The sequence below is a fragment of the Rhinolophus ferrumequinum genome, chromosome 3 (genome assembly GCF_004115265.2).
Source record: "Rhinolophus ferrumequinum isolate MPI-CBG mRhiFer1 chromosome 3, mRhiFer1_v1.p, whole genome shotgun sequence".
NCBI classification, from domain to species: domain Eukaryota; kingdom Metazoa; phylum Chordata; class Mammalia; order Chiroptera; family Rhinolophidae; genus Rhinolophus; species Rhinolophus ferrumequinum.
The window spans coordinates 33,001,914-33,019,084 of record NC_046286.1 but is presented as its reverse complement, the minus strand read 5'-3'; the positions used below and the strand labels follow the sequence as shown (position 1 = coordinate 33,019,084).

At 38.6% G+C, this 17,171-nt stretch overlaps 1 protein-coding gene across 2 annotated transcripts; it reads right to left on the bottom strand.

Annotated features, from left to right (window-relative positions):
* Nucleotides 1-2,099: 2,099 nt before the first annotated feature.
* Nucleotides 2,100-15,640, bottom strand: OGFRL1 (opioid growth factor receptor like 1). Of its 2 annotated transcripts, none has more exons than XM_033102519.1 (7): nt 15,262-15,640; nt 11,016-11,102; nt 10,782-10,860; nt 7,879-7,957; nt 7,715-7,781; nt 7,463-7,608; nt 2,100-2,958 (listed from the first exon to the last, which is right to left on the bottom strand). In XM_033102519.1, the coding sequence occupies exons 1-7, from the start codon at nt 15,499-15,501 to the stop codon at nt 2,298-2,300; spliced, it is 1,359 nt and encodes a 452-aa protein (XP_032958410.1). In that variant the 5' UTR covers nt 15,502-15,640; the 3' UTR covers nt 2,100-2,297. The 2 variants fall into 2 exon arrangements, with proteins under 2 accessions (XP_032958410.1, XP_032958409.1); XM_033102518.1 differs by having other exon boundaries at nt 10,782-10,863; nt 15,262-15,517.
* Between the last annotated feature and the right edge of the window lie 1,531 nt (nt 15,641-17,171).

The following is a 17,171-nucleotide window of genomic DNA, read 5'->3' as shown; positions in this document are numbered from 1 at the left end:
AGGATACATAAATACATATCTATAGATCTTATTTTAAAAACTATTACATGTACAAAGTATTCTTAATAGAAAAAAAATTCTAGACACTCATAATTTTTATCTGCAAAAGAAGTAATATCCTCTCACTTGTTCTCCACTGAATAATTCTCTCATAAATTACTTAGATTAATTGTAGGAATCATACTGTTATGTGTCAATACGCATTTTAAAAAACAACGTGGTAGGAAAAGGCCACTGTTTTAAATGGAAGCCAGGAAGTTTTTTCCGTTGAGACAAAATATTCTCAAATTATATGTCACAATATAATCAAGTCCCTAATTAGGAATAATATTCTAAAAGTTAAATTGTTAAATATTTTTTTTACTGCGAAGGGCTGATATACTACAGTTTCTAAGTAATTTAGATTATATCTAGTATCTGTCCACTGTTTAATATCTTGGTATCTTCTCTCAAATTTTTAACTTTATGCACTTAGAAAGTAGTCTGAACACTTTACCATGTATGCAAATTTGGTAAGATATTTTGAATTAAATTAATCGTACTCCTACAATTCAGTCCAATGGGACAACCTATTCTCATCCACTATCTCTGTAAACAGTTAATTGAGCACTGTGGGGGCATTGCTGCAACAAGCAACACATTAGAGGGTCCATGGAAAAATGAAATTGAAATGCAAAAGCAGAATTGTCTCCCAAAATCCTAGTGATCACAAAACAGTAGAAAGCAAAAATTAGCGTATTTTGGGAACCCAAAATGACAAATTGGAGTATGATATAGAACACGAACATTACTAACATTCATATAAAAAAGTCAAGTTTGAGCAATGGTGATATTTCTTGTAAACGTCAAAGCAATAAAATCATATTTCTAAAGGCATATTATTGGTGTCTTTATTTTCTAGAAATCCTCTATTTACAATCCTCTAATCAATAAATGTAACAGATGACATGATATGATTGAAAAAATAAGACATGGTAAAAATTCTCTGGGAGTTAAAGTGAATAGAACTTTCTGTAAAAGCCTAAGAGACACACAAAAGCCAATTGCTTTTTAAATGAAGTGAAATTTTTTTTCTATTCATTTCTTTAACTATATTTGTATACATGCTTTGAAATTTTTACCACAGTGTTTATGATTGTTTCCTGATGTGAAATAATAATTAGTAATATTATGGCAAATAAAATTATGTGCTCATAAACAATATTAATACATTAAGTGCTTACTAAAACTGAGTACATGGAATTTCAAATCTGTCCTCAATTTCAACGTTTGACAACTTAAGAGATGCATTAGATTATATTTCTTTAAAAAAAAAAGTTCACTGTGGACTAAGCAGTATTATTAATTTCATAGTCCACATAACACTGAGATATTCGTGCTTTCAGGGACCACTGCCTTGTTGCCAGTGCAAGAGGCGTAAATAAATAATTTCCTTTCTTATTTTTAAATTCTTTAGTCATTTGCATTTAGAAACAAGCACCAAATTTAGATGGCACAGCCATAGAAGGAAAAATTCTTTTCTTGGACTTCTGCATTAAAATTTGGTTTTAAGCACTTCATACGGAAAAAACATTTTTATTTTAAACAAAGGAAATTTTTGAAATCATACAAGTTGGAAGTCCCCCTCTGTTCCATTGAAATTTCAATATAAGAGCTCATCTAAATGTACACTAGAAATGTACCTGCTGGCTGACAAAACTGTGGATGAGGGTGAGTGTGGAGAGAGGGAAAGAGGAAAAGACAGCAGGACTGAGAAATGGGTTGGGGAGATGGAAGCTCCCGGAGAGCACCCATTTCATTTATCAGATTTTCACATAAACATGTTGAGGAGTTGTAATGAAAAACTCCAAATCATTTTCTGAATATATTTGAGAAGACCAAATTCTTTCTTCCAGCTTAAAAAAAATTAATTCATAAATCGGGCAAAAGTCTGGCAACATAATGAAATTATCCTCTTGGTTTTCTTCAGTTAGACTGGACTCTCTCAAAACAATTTATTTGATATAGTACATACTACATGATTATTTCCAGATACATGAAAATAATTGTAAAATAATTATCGTATACAGAATTTGAAAACATACATCCTAAAAGTGTTGCAGAATACATTGATTTATTGGGTCTTGTCTTACAACACCTTATTAAATTCATTATCACCCCAAATTAAAAACAACAAAATGCTTACAACAGAAATCACAAATGGCTGAAATTTCAAATGTGACCTCTGTTCTTTAGGATAAACTGTACAGTAGTTTTTTTCCTCCCTTACCTAAATTGGTTTGTGGGTTTCTGATAATTCACTGTAACAGTGTATCATCATGGGAACCTGTATGTCCAGGATTGTCACAGTCTTTGTTATGACTTTCACCTTCTTCATCTCTTTCAGGAGGAGATGCACTCTCCTTTTTCTCTGCGGGATTACTAATTGCTTTTTCTGATTGAGAATTTGAATTTTCAGCATCACCATCCTCTGTGTTCCTTGGCCTGGCAGCATCACTGCTGGGCTCTGTGCTTGGCCTGTCTGACACTTCCGGCTCTCCAGGTGCCCCTTTTTTTTCTTCAGCTGATTTGCTATTTATATGAACAGCTAAGGAGGAATTTTTGGAGTCCTTGGATTTTTTGTGCGTAGAAGTTTGACTGTTCTGACCGGAGGCAGGAGGGGCAGGCATTTTCTGGGCCTTGCTTCCTTCCGACTCGTCTTTCCTCGGCGGTCCCCAGATAAAATTCTCTGAAGGCGTGTAATGTTTCTGGGCAAACCGTAGGAGCTTTCTCCTTTCTCTTCTGTCTCTAATTGTATAAACAAAATACTCCAGAGCGCTCTGTTTGATATTGGGAATAGTATTTTCCACAAGAGCTTCATGGAGAATAAATTTTACAAGAGGAGATTTAAAACTTTCGTATCCAAGCTCACCGAGGCTTTTAAGAATACGGGTGATTCTTAAATAATTGTGCTGGGACCTGGAAGAGAGGATTGAATAAAATTAGGTGGGAAAATTCAGGTGGAAGGAAGCACGGGAATGAAAACTATTAGGAGAATACTTTTTATGCAACTGCAAGCCATGGAAATACGCCTCGTAATGACTACTAAAATCATATAAGACCCCAGTAAGAAAAATAAATTAGAAAGTATTAAATCCTTATACCTCAGTGTAATGTCAATCATTGTGAAACTCAAACGTATAACATGAATTCTCCTTGTTTCTTCAGTTCTTCATATTTGAAAAATATATAGATTAAAATGTATTCCCACTGATGTTGAATTGTTGTTTGTTTATTAGGTACACTGAGGATGAGTGATCCGTAAGAGTATTTATTTGCAACACCAATGTATTGTACCCATCACAGGTAACCAGTACTGAACATAAACACATTAGTTATCAGTTAAATGGTATGATTTACAGTGTCAGCTGGTCAGCAAAATCACCATATTAGCCAACTCATAAGGAAAGCAGCAAAAACCACTCTACCTTGTTGGAACAATTCTGACAAAAGATGCAACACTGACTTATTTAGCAGAGCATAGTTTAATAGTGAAGAGCATGGACTTTGGAGTCAGACCTGAGTTTACAACTTTGCTCTGCCACTTAGAGCTATGTGAAATTACGATGTCTCTCTAAGGCATATATCCTTATTTGCTGGACTTCACTGGGCTGTAAGAATCAAATGAGTTGAAAAATACGCAGAATGTATAGAACTCAATTAATATTAGATAGTATTTAACATTAATATTAATATTAATATTATTATTATTATTTAAAGATTTGGTATTAAGAACCGCCATATTTGTACCTATCCCAACTTAACAGCTTAATTCTCTTCCATCCCTGGCCTATCTCCCTAACAGAGAATTTTAAATTGTCCTTCTAATGTCATTAATTCCAAAGATGCCCCATCTTTCCCCATCTTTCTCCTCTGTCCCAAAACTAAAGCCATTAGCCGATGAATGCTTTCCAATCCTATTTTGTCACAGTTCATAATCTACCTTCCCCACTTCACTCAGCCCAATAGTTGCCATATTACACGTGCCTGTCTGAATCCTAAAGGAATCTTCAGCTACATATATTAATCACGTGTGTCATCACGAGTCATCGAGGTATTTATTTACCTAATATTGTAACACTACGATAACCATTACTTATTTCTTACTTCCTAAAACCTATTTTATACCTCAGACACTCAACTTTCTATAAGTGTTGCATATAGTATTGTGTTTCCCCCAAAATAAGACCAGGTCTTATACCGTATTTCCCCAAAAATAATACTGGGTCTTATATTAATTTTTGCTCCAAAACACGCATTAGGGCATATTTTCAGGGGCTATCTTATTTTTTCATGTACAGCAACCTACATTTATTCCAATACAGTCATGTCTTCTTCTGGAACATCGTCATAATGTACTAAATGCATCCATCTGGCTGACGATCTTAACTGGGGCTTATTTTCGGGGTAGGTCTTATTTTCAGAGAAACATGGTACCTGTCTTGGATTCCAAAAGTGCTTGAAGTATTTCAATTAGAAATAAATAGCAAATTATTTGGGAAGGATGTTGATGAATTATTTGAGGGGTACAAAGGAGTGGTTCCATAATTTTATGTTTAATAAGAGACTTTTTTTGGACAGGACAAAACCATTAATGATTCGGGCTAACCAAACACTGGAAAAGAGAAGTCCAGCAGCATTTTTCAACACTATCCTTCTGGAAGTTGACCAAAAAAGTATTATGTAACTGTCCAACTTTTTGGAGGCCAAGGGTAAAACATAGCACAGATATGCATCAGTCTTATGAATCTGTATTTTTTAATAGTTAGGTAATAAGGGTATTTTGAGATGATACAAATTTAGGGGACGTTAAGACAATGTGCCATTAATGGTATGACTGACTTAGTTATTAGATTAGTATAGATTCTGTATATTCTAAACACTTAGTGGCAAAACTCTTGGGCGACATCTGCTTCATAAGTCTATTATGATAAAAGAGATATACGGAAAATTGAAAGAATATATTTTTTAATCCCATAGAGGATTTATATGACAACAAAATTTATTATATTTGCAACCAGCTCAATTTCACATATCCAGTCCAAAATGAATGACCAAATTAAAATTTCTGTATACATTCATCTGTATCTACACATTCTCCAACTAAAAATAATTACATAACGGTAGAAAAGGACCAAAACTTGGGTTGAAGAGAATGAAGATCAGGATTATGGAACAAAATTACGCAAGAAAGAAATTGGGTGTTTCAATATGATTTGAAATAAATGTCACAAATAAAGATACAAAGGAAGAAAGACAAGTAGCTAAAACTCTTCTAATGTGAAGAGTCTTTGGGGTTGCACAGCAGATAAACAAGAGAAGCTGGGCTTCCAGACAGAGGTAAGGGCTGAAGTAGTCAAGAAGACCAAGTAAGTGAAGAGAGAACACACAAAAGGCAAAAAACAGGAGACAGAAAATAAGTTGGAGGGGATTCCAGGGTCCAAAATATGGCTCGGTAATCCAGGGTGATTGCAAATAAAATTGGAAATACATCTTAGTGATTGGTTTATATATTTGTACTCTCATACTGGAAGATATTTCACCTCTTATTATCATGGTCACTGGTTCACTGAACATTATTTCATTTCACTTCCACTCAACATCTTTTGTTTGCTGGAGCTCCTATAAATATATTAAGTTCCCTACCTACTCTAAAAAAAACTCATAATATCATATAGATTAAAACACAAATGAGTTACGACATTTAAGGATAAATGAGAAAAGAACCCAACCAAAGAAAGAAAATAAAATAGAAGTTTTTATATAGTCCCCTATAATTTGTTCAAATCTAGTCAATATAATTGTTTTGGCAACTAAACCATGAAGGAAAGTTGTTTTCTGGAAGATTTTAAGGCAGTTCATTCATAGCTAGAAAAGTTCTATGCAATATCCATGGAAAGGAAAAAGAGAGACAATGGGTAGTGGAAAGTAAGGGAGCTGGATGGCACAGAGGCATGAGACACAACAGCTAATTCAGGCTCCTCTTCCCTGACTCAACCCAGGAGATCATTTAACTAAAGCCTTCAGAAGTGCTCTTTCCAGCTGTTCATTAGAGGATCTGACAATATAACCCCAAGGAGGATTAAAACTGACAAACATATATTGTTCATCATTTATTCATTCAACAAACATTTACTAAACAAGATTGCTATTGCAACCAAAAATGAGTTGGGGACAGAGATGCTTTGAAATGACAGACATGAGTACATAGATGAGGTTCTATCAGATCCTCTCCAAAGATTTACTTCTGCCATCATGTCAATAGGCTGCTGCCATATAGCTTTCTTTGACAGGAAAGGGCTTAGAAACTGTGTCCAGAGATAGCTACCTGCATTGCTTAGGTAGAGGTATGTATACTTCTACTTTAAGTGCCCTGTGTAAATCAAGTTTAACTTGAGTTATGAGTTAACGCGTCTTCTAGTCAGGATCATAAAGCTTTATACCCGTATCTTCAGTGTTTTAGTATAAGCCACCATTTTAATAGTGCTGATTATAACTAACAAAGTAAAAAGATGGCTTAAACATTAATACTTATTTTACCAAAGAAAGATGAAAGTTCTAGAAAGACACAAAAATTGTAGTTAATTGATGTACCAAATTCTGATTTGTTTTGGACAAAGAAAAATCTCTTAGGTAGTTTTAATATTTTTTCTCTTAGTACTTGCCCAGTTCAGCTAATTATAATGTGCTAAAAAAACGTTTCAAAACGGTTGGTTTTATAGTCCAGCACTCCTAAGTCATCCTATAATTAAAAAGGGGGGAAAAAGCCAGTTTGAGTGTAAAGAAAATAATAAGAAAAATATACTTTGGGTATAAGTGTTAATGAAAGTTATAAGTATCCAAGTAAAGCATACAGCAAATCAATTCCAAATAAACTGTTAAAATTTTCTTCACAGTTTTTGAGATTTATTAACCAAACACGGCCTTTTGTTTTTTACCTAAATAACAAAGATTCTAATTTTTCCTCTTTTGTAGTAAAATGTATGAGACTATCTCAGTCTTATAAAGTGATTTTTCTATGTCCTAGGCTTAATTCATGGATTTAATGTAAGAAGGCACCAAGCTTGAGGAACAGACTGAACCACAACAAACTTACAGCCTAGTACAGGGGATTGGGAAAACTATACACAAACAATAACCATAAATGTCCAAAAATATGGCATAAAGAGGGAGAGAGGCCACACTTGGCTGTAGGTAGTGGCGAGGCTACAGGAACAAACAGCTCTGAAGTTGAATAGCCGTATTTCTACCTAGAATTTTGTTGTTTTGTTTTGTTTCAGAATATAAAACCAGGAATAAAATGCAGTTCAGATTAGCTTCTGATTTCAAATTCCTAGGTCCATCTGCTAGCAGTTCCCAAGTTCCACAAAGCATTCCAACACACACACCCACACCCCCTGTGGACTGTGGGGTCTTTACTTACTCATTCAGATGCTGAAACCTTTCCTGCCAGTTAACAGCCCGAGCAACATTTCCAGTTTTATCCATCAGTTTTATTCCAAAAAATTCTAACATCATTTTGTAAGCCAGGAGGAATCTTCTAATTGCTTCTTTTGTTTTTTTGAATTCCTAATGAAAAGAAAAAAGTCAGCTGAAATGATGCAATAGTTACCAGGCCAATAAAACAGCAATATTATTTGGCTATCTCGTAAAAAATGACATGAGCTTACATTACCTCAATTTCATATGTAGTTAGTTCTTTAGCATAAAAGTTCAAGCCTTGTTCTCTCAGGGGGAAAAGCCTATTTTTTAGAAAAATAATATTTTGATATCAATGTTGTGTAGAAAGTATACATGATTAAAAAGAACATGGTTCAAGATAGATAATATGTAACTGACCATTGAATGTAAGTGTGATTGTGTTCCAGCTTTTCATAATCTCCTTTCCACTTATTTAGAACTTCTTCAATGTAAACACCTAAATAGAAAATATTTAAAAAATGAACCAGACATTTAAAACATTGTTGAAGGCATTTTAAGATTTAATCACTTAAGCTTTATAGTAAAACTTTTTAAATTTAAATAACAACACAAGAACAATCTTTTTAAAAGATGAATTCCCTATGCCATATACAGAGTTATATAATAAGCCTAATTAAAAAAAACAAAACAAAAACGAAAAAAACCTAACAAAAAACAGTGACACCTCAAACTGCAGAAAGTTCTATTGAACAGCATTACTCTAAAGCAGAGGTTGGTAAGTTAAGGTCTGACATCTGTTTTGTAAATAAACTTTTACTGGAATACAGCCATGAACAAATGAATACATAAAATTCATTTACGTATTTTACACTAAAACAGCAGAATTTAGTAGTTGCAACAGAGATCACATAGCCCACAAAGTTCAAAATATTTACTGTCTGGCCCTGTACAGAAAAAGTTTCATCAGCCCCTATCCTAAAGGGTCATATAGTTATTTAAATACTAGATAGGATCAAATTGAAATGAATTCCAGGGGAAAAGAAAGGAAAGAAAGAAGGGAGGAAGAGAAAAAGGAAGAGAGAAGCATGGAAAAAGAGAAGGGAGGAATAAAAAAAAAGAAAGAAAAATATGTTGAGTGCCTAGTATATTTTGGGCCCATATTATACCTGGTATACATCATCTATCTTAATAATCATAAAACTCTCTCAAACCCGTGTTATTACCTCTGATTTACTAAAGAGGAAATTGTGTGATTTGTTGAGTCACACACTAATAAAAGAAAAATCTAGGAGTAGAAGACAGGTCTTTCTGGTTCCAAAAAGTAAGCCCTCTTTACCACCTCCCATTTTTCCCTATAAGAACTTATTAAAACGAAATCCTTCAATCTGTCTAGGTCGTCTCAATTGATTAAGTGGCCATTTAGTCACTGTCATAGAAAAAACCACAACACAATACACCTCCAAACCTAACTCATCTCATTTTTGTTTCCTCCAGAGATCACCAGTTTATAGTGAAGATCCACTCTCAAAAGGTTTGGTAACGTTTCTGAATCATACTTTTGTGGTTTTATCAGCATGTTGAAACCATTTACCTCCATAGTTTCCCATTTGTTTTCCTTTCCTTGCCACTCCTCCTATTTAATAAGTAAAATACATCACTGCAGGCTTATGCTTACTGGCAAGTGTGTGTGTGTGTGTGTGTGTGTGTGTGTGTGTACACACGTGCATACTTGGGAGGAAAGAGTATGGGTTGATGTAATTTATATACTAAAGTAGAATAACATCTCATATGACCTTAGCTAAAACTTCGGAGCTCCACCTATCTTATAAGATTTCAAAATAAATTTTGTGAAAAAGATTACAAAAAACTTACTGCATTATTTAAAGTTACTGCTTTAAATTACTACCTCAAAAATAAATTCACTATTAGAGAAACAAAAATAATTGAGTTAAATACTGTCATATCTCTATGTACAATGTTTTTAAGATTTGAAGGCAATCCTTTAGGTAAATTTTATTAAATTCAAATCAGAGTCAAATTAACAATCTATCATTACATTTTTTCAAAAAGTTTTCATACCAAGTGCTAAAAGAAAAAAAACAACTAATAATTAATATTATTTCAGTTAGCAAATAGAGCAGTGTATTTCTATCATTAGTAAATATAACATTTTTATCCAGAGGTTTCCTTCCAAATCAGAGCAGACGCTTGGGACACCAGAAAATTAATTAAAGACAAGTGGATCTGGCCATTTCAGCTATGTTCTTAAGTCCTAACTCCCAACTGGTATGTCTCTCAGTGCACAGGATGGGGAATTCCTCCTCTGAACATGTCACCTAGACGATAGATTTCCTTCCTCCAGTTAGTTCACCAAGGAAGGCAAGGTCCTGCCACTCGGAAAGTTTTGCAGTCTATGACCCTCATCCTTCCCTGACTCACACTGCTGTAGTTTTGGCCCAGTTTCCAAGGAGAACAAAGGACAAGAGCCAGGACCAGCTGGTCACCTCACAGAGATAAGGGCTCTAAGGAGAGAGGCCAGCTTTGCTGGTTTGACCTGGATAAAATTAGGAGCCCACCATGAACCACAGCATGGTGCCTCAGTGAAATATACATATTACCACAGCGTCTATGTCCTCTCACTAAAGATCCCATGAGGGCAACTGTGGAGTTGTGAAGAAAGATGCAAGTTTACTTGGCAGAGCTGAATAGAGATCTACTGTCTGGGTAATTCCCTTTTCAGGGTATTGGAACACTGAACTGGGAGTGCTGTAGCTCCCTGACTCCTGAATCTGAAAATCAACACAAAGATAATTCTAATACAAACATCATTTTTCAATTCTGTTCTAAATAATTTTCAGTTACGACATGGTGGAAAGAACACTAAACTCTGGAAACTAGACCCAAATCTACAATCAAGTGACCCAACAAGTCAGTCTTTCAAGACTTAAGACCCTGTGACCTTATATTTAAAACAAGAAAACTGAATTTGATCTCCTGTAATGTTCCTTAATAATCTAACAGTGTACGGTTCTATAAATCTTCTCTTCTATCCTCTCACAAAAATGGTCCCCACTTCCTTTCAGATAACAGACACGGTAAACAGGTGGTAAAAAGGTATTGCTCATCTGCAGTTTTTCCTCCAGAATTTGCCAAGTGGCTGCTCACAGCTCTCGGGTCTAGGACTGTGGGGACACATCAGACTGCACAGTAAATCCAGGCAATGAACAAATGTATTGAGAATGTACTGGACATGGAATAAACAAATAATAGTGGACTTATTATTAAGAGTTGTCTTTTGACCAAGGTAGCAGATTACTCACCATCTGGCTTAAATGGAATTTTATTCTTATAAAAACGAAGATTGCTCAAGTCATTTTGATATCGGATATCTTTGAAGTTCTGCTAGAGGAAAAAATAAATCAATCTCCAGCATATGGACATATAGAAAAACCACAAAGACCCTTCTTGCAAGTTAGCTCAGTGGCACCACAAAACAAGGAAAACATTTTAGAAAAAGAAAAACAAACAAACAAACAAACATTCTATACTCTTACTGGGTACTGGTGTCGGTATTTGTACAAATCTCTCGCAGCATAAAAACTTCTCTTTGGTTTGGCAGTTGCTTCAGTGGAATCACTACCCTAAAATAAAAAGTGAAATTCTATTCACATGTTGTAGCAAGATAATTTCAGTGAGAAATTTTGAGAACAAACTTAAAATAATGAACACCCATAAGTAAAGCCTGAAAAGTGTCAACTGTCCACATTACTGAAAATATTATAAATATCCTTTTAATAATGCTTACTAGCAACATTTGTGGGCATTCCATCTTCCTGATTTGAACCCAATAACATTTGTCACAAGATGTTTCACTAAATAAAAACTTTTTAATTATTCACCAAAAGCCCATAGAGGCTAAATATTATGGATCAATATCCATCAGAAATAGAACTCAAAAGGAATTCAAGATATATATTTTACCAGAGGTTACACAGTGATTCCATGACAAAACTTACTTTAGAATATTTTACGTAACACTAAAAAAAAAATGTTAATAAATCAATTCTACATATAAAATTGTCATTAATTTTGCAACACTTAGCTGTACTTAGAAGTCAAATAATATTTATGAAAGGAACACGGGTTCTTAAAATAAACTAAATAGCTTTCTAAACTCTATCATACACAAAGGCATGAATAATCTGTTAATTCTGTCATAACACAATGTAATATAAATCAGCAAATTTAAAGTATATAATACAAAGCAATGACAAGCTCTTAAATGGAATGAACTTCAGATTATAGTAATTTATATGTGGCAGTTTACTCATACTATTTATATTCTTAACAAAATTCCCCCACCAGGAAGTAAGTTTTAAAATATAAGATGTAGGTCAATGTAAGCAATTTACATTCCATGTGTAAACTATATGTACTATTATAATAAGAAAGTGCTTTGTATCCAGTGCCCTGCAGGAGGACAATGTGTCTGATGGTAATGATGAAATAGAAGACTGAGTTTAGATCTGAACATTCATTAAGAGCTTCCCCCCGCCTTCTTTCCTCATCATCCTCTACCCCCATCTGTGTTAACAGACTGGCATCCTGTAAGCAATTTCCACACATTTTTGAAGTGATGTGATTCTCACTATTACTACAAGCACAGAGATACTTTAACACCAAATTCTCTGATGTTTAACATTAGCTACTCTGTCATGTTACATAAGCAAGGAAAAGCTTCAATTCTGGCCTTTGCCACGCGTTTCAAAATAGCCCTGCCTAGCAAGTTTCTGAATCTACTTAGCCTGCACCACAACCATATGAGTCATCATCCACATTTGTATAGAAAGCACTTTTCCATTTACAAAGCACTTACTTGTATATTGTTTCATTTGATTCTTCTAATGCACCTGGCTGACAGTTATTAGTGTTTCCATCTTGGAAACAAGGTAAGCGCAGGCTTAGAGATGTTCAACAAGACCCAGAGCCTAGTGACTGAGCAAGAACTAGTAGAATCCCAGGCTCTGGTCTCCAAGTACAACTAATTAGGTACAAATCAATTTCAGCTCTACTAAAAGTAAAAGATCACTACAGAAACTCTTGTATAATGTCAACAGTCCAAGGCTTGGAGGCAGGAGGCTTGGGCTGGGTCTTACCTCTACTACTTATTTGTGGGGCTTTAAGCAAATCACTTAACTGAATCTTAGTTTTATCACCTGTGAACTGAAGGTAATGACTCATGCCCTACCTAATTCCCAGAATTATCATGAGAACAATTGCCTCCTCCAACACTAACTGTGCCATTCTCCCAGCATCTGTCCTTGCTCCTCCAATTTCTGCTCCTTTTGAACTCTCTATCCTGTCCCCTTTCATCTGCTCAGGCAAAGATTTTGTTCCTTAACACACTGTTCCTAATGCCTGTACCACCAAAATATCCCTCTCTTCGGGATCATTCCCCTCAGCAAACATGCTCTATAGTATCTCTAATGTAAAAATAAAGACACACAACCTTCCTTGACCCAAATCTCCTCTCAATTACAGATCCATAGCTCTGCTCCCTTGTACAGTAAAACACCACCAAAGAGTTGCTCTTACTGTCTCCTTGTCTTCTCCCATGACACACCCCAATCAGGCTTTCGTCCTCAGCATCCCATGAAAACAGCTCTTGTGAATGTAACTAACAAATCTCCATCTGATCAAAGGACTTCTTGGTGCTCAACTCAGGGGGTTTCCCAGCAGCACAGAGCCAGTTAATGCCTCCCTCCTTCCTGAAACACTGTCAGATAACACACCTCCCCTGGTTTTCTTCCTATCTCATTGGTTGCCCCTTGTCAGACTCCTCTTTGGCTCTTCCTCTGCTTCACGTGCTCTAAATGGAAGAGTGCCCAGGGCTTAGTCCTCATTCCTCATCACTCCTTGGTGAGCATGTATCTTCCCACGACTTTAAATATCACCAATCTTACATGCTGAGGACTGCAGTCCTGTACTTGGGCTCCATTCATTGAGAAAATTAACTACTCAACAACTCCATTTTAATGTCTCAGAGGATAGCAAACTGAAGACTTCAGAATTCTTGATTAAACCTCTGAAGCTGTGCTCTTCCTAGATTTCCTCTTCTAGTTAATGGCACCCAATAGTCATTTGGACTAAAACTACAGCAATGGAGGTGGTGAGAAGGAGTCAGTCTGAGATACACTTTAAAGGTAGCTCTGGTAGCATTTGCCAATGAATTGCTTGTGGGGAGTAAGGAACAAATGGGGTCGAAAGTCAAAAAGCAAAATAAAAGGTACTTTTTTAAGAGTTAGATGGTGATACCAACAAGAAAAATTAATCACTAAAGGGAAAAAGGGAGGGTTGGTGTGGTTTACCATTCACGGGGGTTGCAATTAATTGATTGAAACATTAATTATCAAATTGGTTTACATAGGTGGACCTGTTTAGTTGGACTGAATCTGAGCTGGTGTGTTTTGAAAATCCAAACTTCTTCAGAAGGTTACTTAATTGGGAGACAAGTGGAAGATAAAAACATTGGGAATACAGCATCTAATACTTTCTTGGGGTTGAATTCACAATGCAAAATAACCCAGCACGAAAGCAGAACACAAGGGGCAGAGGGATATTCAAAATACCAACAGGTTAAATAAAGGTTCTGACACTGGTGACAGACATACTTGGGTTTGCATCTCAGCATCTCTCTCTCTCTCTCTCTCTCTCTCTCATCTTTGAGCAAGCTTCTAAGCCTCAATTTTCTCTAAAAGGGGGATTAAAAACAACTCCCACCCCATCCCGAAATCGCAGTTGACTGAAATAACTTGTTTAGCATAGAGCCTGCACTCAGAGTTTGTTTCCTCCTAACATAAGCAAAGATGATCAACAAGATGCATGAGGCAGCCTTAGCTGTAATATTTAGGTAGTGATTCCTCTACTCGAGCAAAGGACCCTGTGGTCACATGTGAGTTTGGGCTCCATTTTTTCACTCTCATTCCCCGTAGCTGATAAAGAGGAGGGCCTAATGCAGAAAAACAAACCTTAAATATCTCCAAGATACACACTTCCTCAAAAGGTTGGCTAGATAGTTCCTCCTTTTTAAAGTTTTCTGAATTATTTTCAGTTCCGTCACAGATTACAAGGGACATTTATTTCTTTCCTAATCTTTCCTCTTAATTGGATTAGGCAAACGATTTAAACACAGTTGGATCAACAAGTCTTCTGGGTGGGACAAAATTTTTGAAGAGTGCCCTGTACTCCTCGGTTGAAAGGCCTTACGTGGGGTAAGAACTGTGGCGTTTTAACTTCCGATGGGGGCCTCCTACAATACTTTTCACGGCTGTAGACCCCACTGTCCGGGAAGAGTGCTCGCTGCGGGTCAGTAGCAGTCTCACCTTATTCTGGGTCATTTTTACCAATAACACGCACTAGACTGATTTCCACAATCCTCTATTTTTAGACAGGTTCCTCCCACCCCACCTTCGCATCACCCAGCTGCGCTGCACAGGCAAAGAAAACACCCATTCAAGTTGGGTTCTTCCTTGAGGGACTTCCTTGCCGTGCCGGTGGTCAGGCCCTAGGCCGGCAGCCCGCAGCCGCGGCGTTCCGGCCACCGCAGGCCCCCGCGCGCGGGTACCAGGACCGCCGCGGGCACCGAGGGGTCCGGCCGCCGAGGAAGAGCAGCCGCCCGGCGCCCCTGCCCTCCGCGCGGGGCCAGCTCAGCTCCTGCTCCTTTCCGGGCGGCGTCCTTCCTCCCATCGCCGGGGGCAAGGGCGCCCCGGCCCAGCCCGAGGCCACCGCGGGGCCGCGTACCTGCTCGGCGCCCGCTGCCTCAGCGTTCTCATCCGGCGCGGGGCTGGCGCGGGGCCGCCCGCCGGCCCGCTCCGGGGGCTGCGCCGGCTGCTCGGGCTCCTGCCCCGGGGCCTCGCCTCCGCCGCCCGGCCCCGGCTCCTCGGGCTCGGGCTCGGGCTCCGAGTCCGTCTGCCAGGTGGAGTCGCAGTCCTCCACGGTGGTGGGCTCGCGGAAGCTGACCCCGCCGAGCAGGTTGCCCATTGAAGAGGCGACAGCGGGCGCGGGGCTGCGGGGCTGCGGAGTTGGCGGGCGCGGGGCGCGGGCTGCGGCAGGCGCGCTAGGGCCCGGGCATGGCCACGGCCGGGGCGCTGGGCGGCAGCCTCGGCGCGCCCGCCGCCGCACTGCCTCAGCGCCGCGAGCGGCCGACGGGCGCACACTCGCGGGGAGGAGCCGGCGGCCCCGGGACCGCGGCCGCCGCCAACGCTTGAACCCGCCCATCTGGCTCCTTCTCCTCCCAGCGGGAGCCCAGGGGAGCGAACTGTCCACCCACGGCCGGAGCGCCGCCACCCACCGCCCGGCGGACACGCCTCACTTCCCACTTTTCCTCCTGGAAGGCCTGCCTGCGCTTGGCCTTTGAGGTCGCCTGGGGTGGATCGGGGTCTGCTGCCCATCCGCCTCCTGCTTCCCCTCCCCACCCCTCTTCCTACCCCAGGGCATAGGGCTCTCCCAGCTGAGCGGGGAGGGTGATTGATTCCACCCAGCCTCTGGGAGGGCGGGCTGGGATGGACGTGATGTGGAAGGAGGTGTTACCGTCTCCAGACATGTCCTGTCCACACCCTCTCCCCCTCTTCCTGCTGGTGCAGGAGAAAGATAAATTAGCTGCCGCAGAAGACAAAAGCTAATGGTGACCAGGCACCATATAAATAGAAAATCCAAGCTACCACGACTGTATTTAGGGCAGCCACCTAGAGTCCCTGTGGTCTAGATAAAGCTATCAGTCACCTCATCTAATGAGCAAATTGTCTCTTGAAACAAAAAGAGTAATAACTAGACTTTCACATTGATCCGTGGGCAGTTTTACTAACACCCATTCCAAATCGACACTCTGAGTAGAAGAAAAAGCTCAGAATTCTTGGCCCCTTGGTCTGTTCTGTAAATGAAAGAAAGAAGGGAGAGGGAGGTGTGTTACAGAAGTACTTCAAGATAAAATTACATGATCAAATAAGTGGCCCAGAGAAAAGTGACTATTGCAAACTTTGAGGTGTGTTACAGAAGTATTTCAAGATAAAATTGCATGATCAAATAAGTGGCCCAGAGAAAAGTGACTATTGCAAACTTTGTATTATGACCTTCTAACTAGAAAGAAAGCCCCTTGAAGGCAGCCATGTCTGTATGCATGGAACTTGGTGGATACTCAGCAAACATTTGTTGAACATGGACTGAGAAAATAGGTTAGATATACAAGATTAAATTGATGCACTTGAAATAAATAATTATTTTTTAAATGTTTCATGACAGAATAGGATACTGAATCAAGGCCAAATGTGCTCTTTCTAGGGGAAGAATCAGGTGAACAGGATCCGCATTGCACAGATAAATCAGGATTGCCCCTTTTCAAGCACTGCAGAAGGAGATCTTGGCTGTGGCTCTGTCCCTCATCAGCTTCTGACCTGGCACAGGTCACATAGTTACGTTAGACCTAAAGTTCCTCATCTATAAAACAGAACCAGATTTTATCACAGGTGTTCCTTGCAGCTCTGACTTTGTATGATCCATGACTGGGAAAAGCTCTAAAACTAGTAAGTAATAGACACAAGACACACAAAAAAACTTTTTGGTCATCATGACTTAGTGAAGAAGAAATGTAGCAGCAGTAGAACACCTGAGTCTAACTGCTCATGTCTGGGGATTTGGATTCATCTTCCATTGGC

Bases quoted from the DNA above. Each gene is read 5' to 3' on its own strand.
- OGFRL1 (XM_033102518.1), bottom strand. From the start codon at position 15,501: ATGGGCAACCTGCTCGGCGGGGTCAGCTTCCGCGAGCCCACCACCGTG. The intron at 11,103-15,261 runs GTACGCGGCCCC...TTTTTATTTTAG, and splicing joins AGGCAGCGGGCGCCGAGCAG to GGTAGTGATTCCACTGAAGC. The intron at 2,959-7,462 runs GTAAGTAAAGAC...CCTCTCTTCCAG, and splicing joins AGGTTTCAGCATCTGAATGA to GTCCCAGCACAATTATTTAA.